At 38.4% G+C, this 16,507-nt stretch overlaps 1 protein-coding gene across 1 annotated transcript in view; it reads right to left on the reverse strand.

Annotated features, from left to right (window-relative positions):
- The window catches only part of fras1 (Fraser extracellular matrix complex subunit 1), a 123,177-nt gene that overhangs the window by 35,335 nt on the left and 71,335 nt on the right, over positions 1 to 16,507 (reverse strand). The window contains exons 24-29 of the mRNA XM_084414332.1: positions 16,098 to 16,238; positions 14,910 to 15,050; positions 14,602 to 14,742; positions 13,381 to 13,651; positions 12,158 to 12,242; positions 143 to 463 (exon numbers count right to left, since the gene is read on the reverse strand). Of these exons, the coding sequence (XP_084270458.1) occupies positions 143 to 463; positions 12,158 to 12,242; positions 13,381 to 13,651; positions 14,602 to 14,742; positions 14,910 to 15,050; positions 16,098 to 16,238 (1,100 nt within the window). The remainder of the gene's footprint in view (positions 1 to 142; positions 464 to 12,157; positions 12,243 to 13,380; positions 13,652 to 14,601; positions 14,743 to 14,909; positions 15,051 to 16,097; positions 16,239 to 16,507) is intronic.

A 16,507-nucleotide genomic window follows, 5' to 3' on the forward strand; every position in this document is an offset into this window, starting at 1 on the left:
TAAATAATTACAAGGTATCTAGTTATTTAGTTATTCGTTTTAAACGGCACATTTACAATGAAAAAAATAAAAGAATACTTTTTGATCAGGTGAACTGTCACTTAGCAAACCGTTTTAAGAGTAAAACCAGTCATGTCCGTACCTTTTGAGCAATGCTGATGTGAAACAGGATGTTCTGGTAGCTGTGTCCATCATTGACCTGCAGCAGAAGTCTGTCCTGGTCTCCTTCTGAACCATCATGTACATACTGCAGCTGCTCAAGATCCAGGTCTTCCAGTTTAAAATTGGTTACCTGCACATCACCATGCACGTGTGTCAGGTGACCATGCTGAGGTGGATCCAGAACCGTGATGAAAACGTCTTGTGGGTTATCAGGGTCACTGATGTGAAGAATGGACCTGCTGATGACGGCTGTCTCACCAGTGTTAATGTACAGGATTTGGTTGGTGATCACAGTGGGTGGCTGTTGAAGGTATAATATAACATTAATATTTAATTCAAACTCAGTTTCAGTGAAACACAGAGGAGAGAGTCAATCTTATCAGTAAAATATTTAAGATTTCACAATTTAATAGTGGGGCCCCAATGCCCTTATTCTGTATTATTTTTCCATCTACGTATTTTCCCAGTTTTATTTTGTGAATTTAGGCAGGCAGAGGTGAGAATTCTATCAGTGCTTTATTAGAGTTGCTCAAATGAAAGACAAGATGCATGAAAATGAGGGAGACAGAAGGCTGATTTCTGTGCATTTGAGGTCCAAATGGGACACAAATAGACAGTACTGGATGTTGCTTTAGGAGTGTTTAAAGTGCGTATTTGTGTTCAAAGTCCCTGCCAGGATCCAACATAACTTTGTCTATTATGACTTCATTCTGTATCCTTCCGCATCAACACTTATTTTCCAATTATATTTTTGGCCACTTTTAGTAATAGGCAAAGAAAAGAGATGACAAACGTTGCAGGCACAATTTGAATTAGTGTTGTCCAAATGAGCACCAAAGCATTTTGTTAACAATATACTTTTTGTGTAAAGCAATTTAAACTAATGAAGATTCATTAGGCTGCTGTTGCACAGAGATGTGGAGAAAATCAGGCCACATTTGTTTACCACCACTCAGGGAAGACAAGAGCAAATGGTTTATTTGCAAAAGACAATCTTTTCCCCCAGGGAGGGATTATTGCATTTTTACTCTCTTTCTCTAAGGAATAGATTCACTGTCTCTCTCTCTCTCTCTCTCTCTCTCTCTCTCTCTCTCTCTCTCTCTCTCTCTCTCTCTCTCTCTCTCTCTCTCTCTCTCTCTCTCTCTCTCTCTCTCTCTCTCTCTCTCTCTCTCCACACTCTCTCTCTCTCTCTCTCTCTCTCTCTCTCTCTCTCTCCACTTTGAGATACTGCCTCACTCAACAGAAAGAAGTGCTCTGACTTCATGGGCTGCTGTTATCAATCCATGAGGGGCAGGAATGTATTTTGGGTGTTATTTGTTGCAATGACATCCATTAGATTTCTGTTGGGGAGCTCAGGTTTCTGTGTGTGTGTTCGTTTGGCTGGTGGAGGTCAGTGAGACAGGCAGTTCTCTGGAGGCTGTATCTACAGTATAAAGTGTAACAAAATGCTGCAGAGGAGTGAAAGCGAGAGAGATAGAGAGAGGGGGAAGAGATGCTGGCTCAGTGTGAGCTATAATGCCCTCCTCAGAGTGAGGATAATGGGCAGTCAATCTATGTTAAGGATGTGGACTATGGGTGTAAAAAGAGACTGTATAAGACAGAGGTGGTCGCTGAGGCAATATGGCGACTGTAGGAATGGAATGGTGTTATAAACATATTGGTTGAGAAAACTGATCTGTCCTGAAGGGACTTCGTCCTTTATATGTATCAGTAAAAGTTTGGACACTCTTGATATAATTCATATTTTTCATGATCTTAAAAAACGATTGATCTTAAGGTGTGTTTAAATGCTTAAAGATGAAAGTGCCGTGAATGTGGCAGCATGTGGCAGCCTGTTGCAGCAGCTCTGCATGTTTTTAACCTTTTTTATCTTTTTAATTCTCTTTATCGATGTCTGAGGAATGTGTTTATGTGTGGTCCTAAGTTTGAGAGTATCAAGAAGCATTGAATTATGATTATTTTTATTTTGGCATTCTTAATTGGAACTTTGGGGACAGTACGGGAGCACCAAACTTTTGCTCCATTATTTATTCAAGAGAACAACTATTGGCACTTCAGCACACAGCAATGTCATCTGTACCTAGAACGGAGACTCCTGTGGAACTAAGGAGGAGGAGAAAGGGGTGTAGAGCTGGTGTAAAGCACCGACTGAAGAAAAGACGACATAAACCATTTTAACCCGCGGGATCATCATGGGAAATGTCCGGTCGCTTGGGAATAAAATGGAGGAGCTTACGGCACTAACAAGGATGCAACGGGAGTATCGCGAATGCAGTTTTATGTGTCTTACTGAGACTTGGTTGAGCGAGAGAACGCTGGGCTCGGTTGCAAAATTGGATTGCTTTCATCTTGTGCGAGCGGACAGGTGTGCTGCGGAGACTTGTAAGAGAAAAGGAGGTGGGCTGGCACTGTTTGTCAATGAATGCTGGTGCAATCCGGGTCATATCAGGGTTAAAGAAAAACTGTGCAATAAGGATATTGAACTACTTGCTACAGGCTGAGGCCATACTATTTGCCAAGAGAATTTTCTTATGTGATAGCGATAACGATGTATATCCCTCCTTCGGCCAAGGTGACTAATGCTTGTGAATATATTAATACTGCTACAGCTAGGATACAGTCAAAATATCCCCAATCACTGATTACTCTCTGGTGATTTTAACCAAGCATCTCTACATAATAACTCTCCCCACGTTTACTCAGTATGTGGACTGTGAAACGAGAGACAATAAAATCTTGGACTTGTTTTATGCAAATGTGAAAGAAGCCTACAGACCGTCACCGCTTCCTCAATTGGGACGATCAGATCACAATCTTGTATTATATTAGGTCTGTTTATGTGCCGGTTGTGAGGAAGCAACCGCCAGTAATAAGAACAGTTAAGATTTGGTCTGATTCAGTCTATGAAGCATTAACGGATTGTTTTGAAACAACTGATTGGGAGGTTCTGTGTAAATCACATGATGAGGTCATTAATAGCTTAACTGAGTGTATTACAGATTATATAAACTTTTGTGTTGATAACACAGTACCTACTAAAAAGATCAAATGTTATTCAAACAACAAACCTTGGGTCCCCTCTGAGTTAAAAGTATTATTAAACGAGAAAAAGAGGGCCTTTCTAGAGGGTGATAAGGATGAGCAAAAGAGAGTATAGAGGTAAAGAGGGGAAAGAGAGTTATAAGTTAAAAATGGAACGAAAATCTATCTATAAATTACAGAAACGTCTGTAGTCCGATAGATTTCAAACTTGACAGGTGTCTTGCTACGGGCACGAGTAAGTGCAGTCCCAAGTTTGACGTTGTTTGGATTAGAAATTCAAAAGATATCGGTAAATATATCGGTAAAATAAGCACTTAGAAGGTTGTGGTTTAAAAATAGACATTCTGACATTAGAGGGTTGTGGTTTAAAAATAAACATTCTGACATAAACACTCTGTCAGCTAAACATTAAGTCAGCTACACTGTTTACTTCTGAATATTACATTTTATTCATGGCCATCATCTGTAGTAGCCTATTCAGAAAACTGTTTACTCAAGCGTAGCGTTTTCTCAGAGTTCACTATGTAGCCTGCTCCCTGAATAGTCGAGCTTATTCATTTGTGGATGTTAACTGAATCTGTAAGTCAGCTACACTGTTTATTTCTGAATATTATATTTTATTCTGGTGCACTTAACGTTATCACTACTGTGTAATAGTAGCCTATTCAATGCTTTCACAGTCTCTTTCACGGCCATAGTAGTAACCTATTCACAAACTGTTTGCTCAAGCGTAGCGTTTTCTCGGAGTTCACTGTGTAGCCTGCTCCCTCAATCGTGTAGTTCAATTTTCCATATTTATTGTATGTCAGTATCAGTATTTGCTTTCTACCATGCACAAATACAAATGTCACTGAACTTTTGCTGTGTAATTGTAACAATGAGCACTCAAACACAGCGAACCAACAATTACTAAAAACACACACAAAAACTGATTTTGCACGGGCACTTTGCACAAGTTACAACAAAAGAACATGAGAGAGGTTTGGAAAGATCTAAATATGATGTCCAGACATGAGAATAAAATAAGGAGATACACTGCCCCTGGTGGTCAGACATGGGCAGATGATTTTAAATGTATTTTTTTTACAGATTTGAAGTTGGGTCTAATGATTTTGAAGATTCTTCACTAAGCAGTTTAACACAGAGTTCTTCATCACATCCACCTCCAGCTCTAAGCTCATCCTTTTCTCCCATTTGTGAGTATGTTCCTGGTTTTTCGATATCAGTTGAACAAGTAAGAATTGGGAGTGGTTAAGGAGAATTAAGATGAAAAAATCTCCAGGTCCGGAGATCCTAGAGTTCTTAAAGGGATACTCCACTTTTTTCGGAAATATGCTCATTTTACATCTCCCCCAGAGTTAAACAGTTGAGTTTTACCGTTTTAGAATCCATTCAGCCGAACTCCGGGTCTGACGGTACCACTTTTAGCATAGCTTAGCACAGATCATTGATTCTGATGAGTCCAGTAGCATTTCTTTCAAAATGACCAAAGAGTTTCAATATTTTTCCTATTTAAAACTTGACTCTTCTGTAGTTAAACCGTGTACTAAGATCGACGGAAAATGAAAAGTTGCGATTTTCTAAGCCTATATGACTAGGAACTACTCTCATTCCGGCGTAATAATCAAGGAACTGTGCGGCTGTACCATGAGTGCAGCAGGCGTAATGATATGACGCAGCGCCTGAAAATAGGTCTAATAGGTTAGACAAACTTAGTCCCGGTCACGTTGGAAGAAGTTACCGAGCTGGGGACTATTTTCAGGCGCTGCGTCATATCATTACGCCTGCTGCACTCATGGTACAGCCACACAGTTCCTTGATTATTACGCTGGAATGAGAGTAGTTCCTAGCCATATAGGCTTAGAAAATCGCAACTTTTCATTTTCCGTCGATCTTAGTACACGGTTTAACTACAGAAGAGTCAAGTTTTAAATAGGAAAAATATTGAAACTCTTCGGTCATTTTGAAAGAAATGCTACTGGACTCATCAGAATCAATGATCTGTGCTAAGCTATGCTAAAAGTGGTACCGTCAGACCCGGAGTTCGGCTGAATGGATTCTAAAACGGTAAAACTCAACTGTTTAACTCTGGGGGAGATGTAAAATGAGCTTATTTCCGAAAAAAGTGGAGTATCCCTTTAAGGCCTGTGCTGATCAGATTTGCAGGGTGGTTCATTATATTTTTAATTTGAGTTTGCGTTTAGAAAAATGACCTGTTTTATGGAAGACATCATGTGTAGTACCCGTACCTAAGTTAACAAATCCCATGGAGTTCTCGCACTATAGGCCAATTGCTTAAACAGCACAGTTAATGAAGGTTTTTGAGAGACTGCTATTAAACCATTAAAATCAGTATTGTATGGTGTTGAGGATAAACTACAGTTTGCTTATAAAACTGGGGTTGGGGTGGATGATGCACTTATTTTCCTCCTGCATAAATCCTTAAGTCATTTAGAGACCCCGGATAGCACGGTCAGAATTACATTCTTTGACTTCTCTAGTGCATTTAACACTATTCAACCTTCACTACTACGAAGTAAGATGGAAAATGTTGGAGTACATCAGAGTATGGTCAATTGGATAACTGATTATCTCTCTAATAGACCACAGTATGTGAGGATGCAGGACTGTGTGTCTAAAGTAGTGAAGTGCAGCACTGGAGTCCCTCAAGGAATGGTTTTAGCACCATTTTTGTTCACTTTTTATACATCAGATTTTCAGTATAATTCTAAATCTTGTCATCTCCAGAAAATGTTCTGATGATTCTGCAATAGTTGGCGGTATAACGGACCATGATGAGAGTGAATATAGGGAGCTAATAAAGAGTTTTGTGGACTGGTGTGAGAAAAACGGTCTCAGGCTAAATGCTAGTAAGACAAAGGAAATTGTGGTTGATTTTAGCAGACTTCCTCAGTAAGCGGTACCAGTAAATTTAAGAGAATCAGAAGTTGAGATTGTAACAACTTACAAGTATCTGGGTGTATATTTGAACAACAAGCTCAAATGGTCTGACAATACGATGCAAGTTTATAAGAAGGGTCAAAGTCGTATTCATTTGTTAAGGCGACTGAGATCCTTTGGGGTAGGCCTATGTCATGTAGAGTTGGGGTACTCGAACTCGGACTCTCGAGTCAAATTTTGAATGAACTCGGACTTGTCACGCACTCGGATGAATTTGTACTCAGACTTGACACGGACTCGGACATTTTAGTCGAGTCCGGGCACTGGAGGACACAATATTATTCAGAAACGAAACTACTTGTGTTGTTTCAGCGTTGAGCATTGTAGCCAATCACAGACATGTATATTAAGTGCATGAACACAGTGGCAAATCAGAGGCATTTTAGAGAGTCACCATGTGGAGAATTCACTCAAAATGTATGTTCAGAATCAGCATGAGCTTTATCCTTTCGCAAATCCCCTCATAAACAACAAAGTATACGCGATATAAATAAGAGATTCACTGTGCAGTGCGGACAACTTCAGTGTTTGTGACGAGAGTTTTAGTGAGAGTGCAGAACGCGGTAAGTAAGTGATGGCAAAGGGAGCGCTATTGACGAACTAAATAATAGTTTTGTTTTTCATGCTTCTAGAGGACCAGTGGTTATGTTCACACTGTAAATTATAAAGAGTGATAACTGCATTTAAATGTGGGAGTGAATCCGCTAAATTTTAGTCCTATGAGTCATTAAATTGCGATGATTGACATAGTAACCATAGCAACCTGAAAACGTGATAACCATAGCAACATTTTGTTTTTTGTTACATTTACACTTTAGTCATAAGTTTACATACACCTTGCAGAATCTCCAAAATGTTATTTTTATTTATTTTTTAATAAGAAGGATCATAAAAACATTGTTTCTATTTAGTACTGCCCTGAAAAAAGCTTTTTCACATAACAGATGTTTAAAAGCCTAGTCCACAAGACAAAATACAAACACAAAATACAAGACAAATTACATAGGCTTGATTTTAATATTGTGTGTCATTACCTGAATGATCCACAACAGTGTTTTTTTTTTTTTGTAATGATTGTTCATGAGGAAAAATCCTCCAGCTCCTGCACATTCTTTGTTTTTCCAGCATCTTCTACATATTTGACATATTTATATCTTACTAGCAGTGCTTAGCAAGATTGTGAGATCCATCTTTTCACACTGGTGACAACTGAGGGACTCATACACAACTATTACAAACCCTGCAAACACTTAGTGATGCTCAAGAAGGAAGCATCCGTTAAGAGCCAGGGGGTGTAAACTTTTGAACTGGATCATTGGTGTAAATTGTTCTTATTTTGTTTAAAAATTCATTAATTAATGTAGTCCTGCCCTTCAGAGGCTAAATAAGACATTACCATCATCTTGCTCAAAAGTTTACCCCTGGCTCTTAATGCATCGCATTGCAATCATTTTGTAAGGTTTAAAATATTAATTTAAGAGCTCAGTGGTGAGACCTTTCGCCAGAATTTGATTGACAAGCGATCTGACCAATCATAATGCAGATTAAAATCAGTGGCCTTGAACTTGAAAAATGGTGTGTATTGATTTCTTTTTGCAGTTCTGATGTTCATTCATGTTTAATTTGTGCTATAACTAGAAGAGATTATCAGTTCACGTGCTGCTTGAACTGAGGCTTACACATTAAAGCATCACAAAACAGTATTTATTGTTTGAATTTCATAAAAATTAAAAAATTTGAAAGCTTAGACTTTATTTGCTACCAAAAGTAGCCGGCTCTGTCTTGTCTGTTGGCGCATTGTCAGTGTCCTCTTTGCTCCGCAATATATTTTTCACTGTGTGAGAACATGTGGAGTGAGAGCGGAATGGCTTGTCGGACGTAGCAGCAGTAACTAAGAGGGGCGGGTCTTTGTGAAAGGTCAATTTCAAATCATTTAAATCTTTGTGGATTCGGCCGGACTCGACTCAGACTCGGATGTTAAGGACTCGGACTCAAGTCCGACTCAGCCCTCTTTGGACTCGGATTTGATCTTGGACTCGATTGTTAAGGACTTGGACTCGATTCGGACTCGACAAGGGTGGACTCGGACCCAACACTAATGTCATGTACTACTTAAGACCTTCTATGACTCTGTAGTCTCATCTGTGATTTTGTACTCTGTCACATGTTGGGGAGGGGGACTGTTGGAAAAGGAGAACAATAAGTTAAATAAACTTATAAAGAAGGCAGGCTCTGTCGTGGGGAGTGTGTTACCCACCTTGCAGGAGATAGTGCAGGATAAAATGATTGGGAAACTTTCTCTTATGATGAATCATGATTACCATCCTCTTAATGAAATATCTCGAGCTTTTTTGAGTACCTACAGCTCAAGATTAATTCATCCACGCTGTTACAAGGAGCGTTTTAGGAGGTCTTTTTTCCCAACCGCAATTAGATTTTACAACAAGTGTTATACAAGATGATAGACTATTTTCTTTTTACTTGGTTGTATATAATCATAATGCTTTGAGAAATTGATACTGGAGAACAAGATTTGTTGCTGTTGTGAATGTTGTTGTATGTTTTCTATTTATTCATTGTATTTTTGTGCTGCTATGACATGTAAATTTCCCCCTGGGGATTAATAAAGTTTATCAAATAAAAAATCAAATCAAATAAAAAATAGTTTTGCAGACAAATTGTACCTAAATATGAATCTCTTTACAAAGCTTATTTATTTTTTATTTATTCATTCATTCACTCACTAATTCATTTACTTATTTATTTTAGCAGACATTGAAGGACAATTGGCCAACTCAAGTGTCCAGCATAAGTGGCTAGTCTTTGAAAGTAGTACATTGAAACATTATTGTTTAAAAAGCATCCCAACTGAATACTTCATGAAGTTGGTTGAGAACATGCCCAGAATGTGCAGAGCTGTAACCTAGGCAAAGACTGACTCCTTTAAATAGGCTAAAATATAAAATAATAAGATATAATTTGTTCACCATTTACTGGGCACTACATAGTTGGTTTGAATGAGTTTATTATTATTCTAAAAATGTGTGAAATAATAAAGCAAATAAGATGTACACAACGATTCTGAAAAGCTGTGCTAAATGTAATAAAATAAAAATGAGTTATTTTACATAATAGTTGATAAAAAACAAAAAGTTAATGTGAACTTATTCACTCCAAGGTTTTGTTAATCAGGGAAAATGCTAAATATCGGCAGATTAATAGGCCTGGCAGATAAGCTGTATATTGGCCATGCGCATTGGAAAATGGGTGGACAAAATAAATAATTAAGCGATTCCTCACAGTGGGTCTAAGCGTGCATGCGCTCAAATTTGTGTGAAATCTGCATATGAACATTTTCTCAAACAAATCATGATCCACCAATAACTTTTGTACTAAAATATATTCTAAATTTAAAGGGCACCTATTATGCAAAATTCACTTTTACATGGTGTTTGAACATAAATGTGTGTTGGCAGTGTGTGAGCAAAACCACCCTAGAATGATAAAAATCCACCCAGTGTTTTTTTTATAATCCCTATAAATCATAAGCACTGTCTCAGAATGAGCTGTTCTAAGATTCTATGCAATGTGACGTAGAATTGCACAGGCCCCTCCCACGACGGTTGATTGACACTGTAGTTTGAGCATAGACCCGCCCTGAGTGAGCTGGACACAGAGTCTGACATTGTTCGACGCTTGAGCAGCTGTAGACAAGAATGTCTCCTAAGCGATTGAGATGTGTTGTTGTTGGATGTCAGAATGAACATAGCAGTCGTCATTTACTCTCGTTGTTACTCGAGGATGGATCTGTACTGTTCGTGATTAAGCTTAAACTCTCCGGAGCGACAGGCCTAATGTTACTGATCACGGCAGAAATGAAAGAGAGAGCGCGCACTTTATGACAGCTCATCGAGTCATTTTACGGATATAAGGTTTACCAGTTTATTAAGCACCCACTGAAAAGGTGTGTATATATTTGTTTACTGTTAGTTGTAACGAGTGTTTTGTGTACTTCGCTGTGTATGTTGATGATAATGAAAGGGAGAGAGAGAGTTTATGGATAAAGTCTTTAATGCGCACTTCTTTTACTGTGTTTATTCAGCTCTTACTGTGATTCTCTGGAGTAAAACTAACGCTCATCTTTTGTGTGATGTACAATAAACTTCACTGAACTCATCATCAGTATATTTTGGTCATCATTCGGACGGGGTCTGCTACAGCAGGCTTGTATTAATAGTGGATAAAAGCAGATGACAAGTAAATTATAACCATAATTAAACTAAACTATACCTGTTCTATCTCCATACAGCATATATTCTCTGGCTCTGTGGGCATTATTGTCTGACTCCGAGTCGAAATGAACACCGCAACTGAGAGTTTCTGTTCTGATTAGGGGTGTCGCAATATACCGGTATTGACGATAATCGTGATATTCAAAGCATGAAATATCGACATCGTGTTAATTTAGAGCAATACAATATACCGGTATTGGCGATATTGGCGTTTTCTAGACGCAGCGCTCGTCCGCGCCCGCGCAGCTAGAGTGAAACACTCTGTCCACACCCGAAAAAAGTAAGCTGAGCTCGCCAGTATTAACAACAGAGTTCTTCGGCTTCAAAGAAAACAGCACCTTAGAGGTGGTCGCACACCGGACGGGACGAGAAGCGCAGCGCCACGTCTTTAAAATTCGAACACATTCTGTATGAGTGTACACACACCGGACGAGAAGCACAGCGCGGTTCTATTCGGCGTCTGTCCGCGGCGCCCAGCAACGGCTCAGGACCTTGTTCAAAATCCTGCCGCGACACAGAGCGCAGAAAAAAGTGTTCAGATCACAGACTCAGCAACTATTGTATTTAATTGTACAGTATAATCATTACATAGTACAGACATTATCTCAATTCCATAATGTCCTTAAACATAATGATATTGCTGGCCATAAACTGAGAAAGTGCGTGTCCGGTGTGCAATACCTGGAGTTGTCATAGACGCGACGCGGATATTATTTTACTAGTCATCATGGAATGGGAAACGTGACATTAACTGTTAACAGGGGGTTTCTGTGTTCATATATTTAATACAGGGTGATTATTAAAATTAAGAACCCCCGTGCACTTGATTTTTTTATTCAAATCTGCTATCTGCATGACTTTATTGGCGCCAGTGCAACAACAGGTTTAAGAGCTTTTCAGTTCTTCAGGAAACCTTCAGACAGTGTTTGGCTTCAGTTTGAAACCAGATAAACTTCACATGCTTGTCTTCCTTCACAAAAATCCCCCCCCCCCATAGATTCTATAGATATCGCGATATATCGATATCGTGAATTCTTTTGGCCACAATAACCGTGGTGTGAAAAATCTAACATCGTGACAGCCCTAGTTCTGATATTATCAGATGATATTGTCCTGGCTCTGACTGTGCGTTCACACCGGACGCGAATAGCTGAGCGCGAGCTCGTGAGGCTCCGCCCCCTGGGCCGTGCAGCAGCAGTTAATTTGCATTTAAAGGGCACACACTAAAACAGCATGTTTTTCTGAGCTCCAAAAAATGACAATTTAAACATGCTGTAAAAAATTATCTGTTGGGTATTTTTAGCTAAAACTTCACATACACACTCTGGGGACATCAGAGACTTATTTTACATCTTGTGAAAAGAGTCATAATAGGTGCCCTTTAAGATTTTTTTTTTGGAACAACTGAAACCACAGGTACGCAAATATCACAAAACTCTCTAAAGATGTGAGAATGCATCTTTAGAGAGTGTCATACATATGTGAGTGACGAGAATGATGAAAGGCTGTGAATAAAAGGATGTGCAAAAAAGCCCTAATATGGAGACGGTTTGGGCATGTTTTATGCAAATAGATAACCTCAGGTACACGTTATTTCACTCAGAGAATTCTGCAAATTTATTGAGATAAGAACAAGGTTCAGTTGTGTGTGTGTGTGTGTGTGTGTGTGTGTGTGTGTGTGTGTGTGTGTGTGTGTGTACCTGCTGGGACAGCGCCTGCACAGAAACAGTCTGAGGCTGAGAGAACAGCTGAGGATCTGCTGCCCTTAACACGAACTGCCCACTTCTGAAAAACAAGTCGACATTACACTGCTGTGAGCAGATTCAAGGATATAAATAATATGGGTGAGTCAGGGTTTGCTTACATTTTGCTACAAAACCTAAAATCATCTATATTGTAGGGACCAGCTAACAGTCCACAAAATCATCTATATTGTAGGGACCAGCTAACAGTCCACACAAAGAAAACAGCTTGGTAAACATATTAAATAATGTCATACTGTTGAAATAACCGTACTGTACCAAATAATGTCTTAATGAAAATTATTAGCTCATTACTGAGTCAATGGGATGTAATAGTTTCCATTTCACATTGTGACAGAAAAACAAACGTGTGTTTGTGTATAAAGTGGACAAAAGCAACAGAAAATGACACAATGACTAAAAGACCCAGAGAAGCAAACGGCAGAGACGAAAATGAGAAAAAGACTGAGTAGCTTTTAAAGAGAAATGATAAAGACTGAAAAAGGGATACATTGTGAAAAGAGGGATGAGGAATAAAATAGGGGTGAAAGTGTGAGGGCACACAGATCACTTGTTAATTAAATCACAGAGCTGAAGGGAGTGATATGAGCCATTAAATATATAAACTGTGAGAAAGTTGAGAGAAAATTGAAGGTCAGCAGTCAATCTGACTTCCACACGTGATCAACACAAATGCTGCGGCTTATGCTCACTGTGGGGTGTGTGTGTGTGTCCTGTCAAATGCCTCAGCAACTTCACCGAGGTAATTAAAGCTAATGACTGCGCACACTCAGACTTAGTCCATCACTCAAAACACACACACACTCGACACCCGCTTTTATACAACATTGTTTTACTCCTGTACAGCATCTCTCTGGATATTTTGGTGTATAAAGATCAACAAATATCTAAAATATGTCTATCTAAGCAGAAATGGGCCACATCCCGCAGGATTGAAGAACAGAATCGTCACCTAAAGTGATATTTCAGGAGATGAGAAATGTAATCTTTTACATGAACTATAAACAGTGAGTAAACTATGAAATGAATGATTTTAGACTTCCATATATCATCTAGTTGATAAATAAGAATTATATGTTTCTAATGGCTTCTCAAACAAATATCCTGGGGAAATGACCCAGGATTAATTCTGCCACTCCATGTTACACACACACACTCACTTGGTCTGCTCTTTATGATGAATGAAGCGCACAGCTCTATGTTTGAGCTGAGTAAAGGTGAAAATATCATCTCTGCCCAGTGCTCTGTCTCTGTCATTCTCCAGGACCACGAGGTGGCCGTTACTAGGCGGTTGAAGGAGCTGGAGCAGCATGCTCTCTGATTGGCTATCTGCATCCTTAATTGACAGGAGAGCTGGATCCAGAGGCTTAACTCCACCAATAGGAACCAGCAGAGAGCCATTGATATAAAGAGATGGAGCGCGGCTGTTTGCTGTAGAAACAAAAGTGGATGGGATGGTCAAATACTCTTACAGTCATAAAAGCATACAGAATTTCAATAACTCAATAAAAACAAAAACTAATTAAATTTACATAATTAAAATAGACAAATGTAAAATATAATATAAGGAAATATAATATTTACTCTTACTCTCAGGAAAAAAGGTTCAATGGTGTTCTACATATAGAATCCTAGGTCTCTTAATTCATTTTTTAAGAATCCTTAATGTCAAAAAGGAGAAATGTCTTAAATGATTGCATAATACTTTCAAGTTTAATGGGTTATTCTAATTTTTTCTAGTCATAAAGTATGTTTACAAAAAAAAAAAAGTAGGGATGCATGATATATCGGTAACCATATCGGTATCGGCCAATATATGTTCATTTTTAATGTTATCGTTATCGGCCCAATAAAAGCCGATAAATAATGGATTATTTCCTTCAGCTGCTCACTGTTCACCATGATGGATTTGAAATACTTGAAATATGACTGGAATCACTTAAAAAAAAGAAAATACAGTTAAGTATTTAACTGTATAAGCAAGACAGCGAGTCTGTCATATAGGCAACATCAAATTATAATGAGAACTTCATTATAATTGTGTGCTTTGGACATGGATTTTAACGGTGTCTGTCATATAGGCAACATAAAATTATAATGAGAACTTCATTATAATTGTGTGCTTGGGACATGGATTTTAACGGTGTCTGTCATATAGGCAACATAAAATCATAATGAGAACTTCATTATAATTGTGTGCTAAAGGTTCTATATATGTAGTGCCTGTCAGAACCCTTTAAGGCTCTCTCTAGAACCTATTATTTTAAATGTGTACATACTAAAAGCACTGCACCGATTATGCTGGCCAAGTATAAAGATTTCTTTTGGTCTGTAGAAATCTTATTTTGTATCAGATATGTGAAGCAGAAATTCCAGGTTACCATGGCAGGCTCTTGTTTTTCGGTCAGCGTAGTATCCATGACCACAATCCGGGATGCATCGACCACCCTTCAGGAAAGAGCTCTCAGCACAGACGTGACACTCACCTGCACTCACGCACTCCAAGCAACCAGCTGAGCATGCTGGGAAATAACGGTAAACAATCTGTCATTAGACTCAGGTAGGACGCGAGAGGGAACTGCGTCACACTATACTGAGCTTCTCTAAAATTAGCAGGTTGGTAAGCATGCCAAAATGAACAATGTAGGCAGTCACGATCACTCTCTCAGACCAGATTTACAGCACTCACCGGTGCACTGACGGGTCGAGTCGTCTAAAAAGTAGCGCTTTCCGCATTCCAGTACACACTGTCCATTCAACACAGCATACGGCAGCTGGCACCGTTGGCATCGGCCATGGGTCTGGCAATGATCACAGTGCTCATCACAGCCTGTTCAGAGAAAGGAGGAAGAGAAAGACTGAAGACATGAAATTTGATTTATATTTGATATGAAATCCAAGTTGTCTATAATTTGACATACTAAAATTATTTTACAAAATTCCTTTCAAAAGTTGGTAAAATTTTTTAATGTTTTATGCTCACCAAGGTTGCATTTAAAAAAAAAATTTGAAAACAGTACAAATAGTTATGTTGTGAAATAATACTACAATTTGAAATAACTTTTCTATTTCAATATATTTTAAAATGCAATTCATTGTGATGGCAAAGGTGAATACTCAGTGTCACATGATCCTTCAGAAATTATTCTAATATGATAATTTTGTGTTGATTCATTCTGTGTTCAAACATTTGATCAATGTTGAATACAGTTGCGTTGATTCATAATTTTGTGTAAACCGCATTCTTTGAAGACTAGAAAGTTAAACAGCATTTATTTTGTCTTTACTGCATTACTGTCACTTTTGATCAATTTAAAAAATACTTGCTAAATGAAAGCATTCATTTCTTTAAAAAAAAATCTTATTGACCCCAAACTTTTAAATGGTAGTGTAAATTTATTATTAAAATATAATAATATTATAACAATGATTAATTTATAATAAATTTAAAAGAGATTAAAATATAATAAATTATAATAGATGTCAAATAAATTCCAGTTCCTCTGCTGAAATGTTTCAGTGTCAGTGAGTTAAATACTACAATAACTTGATAATGCTGGATAATATCAATCTTTCAAAATCACAGAAGAAAGTACATTTTAAGTAATGTGCTTCTTCAATCTGGTCTATACCTACAGCACCGCTGATAGACTTTCAGTCTAATTTGAAATCAATCCATTAAAGAGTGCCATTAAACCTTGGCTCTGACACAGCGGCTAATGTTGGCACTATACAGCTGAAATTAGTGGCCCTCCCTCACTCCCTCACTCCCCGACCGTGACAACTGACTGAGAGATTGAAATGTCAACGTTTATTGAGCTGGAAAATTTATTGGTTGGACTCATAATGAAGGTTGTTAGTTTTGTTGATGACTGACTCAGACATCTCTCGGCATCCTGGTAGAATCCTGGCGAGCAACCCGGCACACAAATGCCATCCTGCAGGACGTATCCCTCCATGCACTGCAGACAGTCACTACGCAGGGGTCCGCGGCACGCGTTACAGCTCCAGTCGCACTCTGAGAGAAACAGAGCGAAAGATAGAGTGTGTGGGAGGAATTTGAGAAGAAAAATGATTAATTGGACTGTGATAGAAGAAAAGCAAATTGAAACTAGAAAGAAAAAGGCCAAGAGACAGTGATGAGAGAGCATGAAAGATTGGCATTAGATTTGCATTTACTGAAGGAAAAAACAGCGTATGATAAAGACCAATCACTTTTATACCGTATGCAAATTTTGACAACATTATTGCCTAAAGGAATGGAGAACTTTCTAGAAATGTTAATTA

The sequence above is a fragment of the Rutilus rutilus genome, assembly GCF_951802725.1.
Source record: "Rutilus rutilus genome assembly, chromosome: 7".
NCBI classification, from domain to species: domain Eukaryota; kingdom Metazoa; phylum Chordata; class Actinopteri; order Cypriniformes; family Leuciscidae; genus Rutilus; species Rutilus rutilus.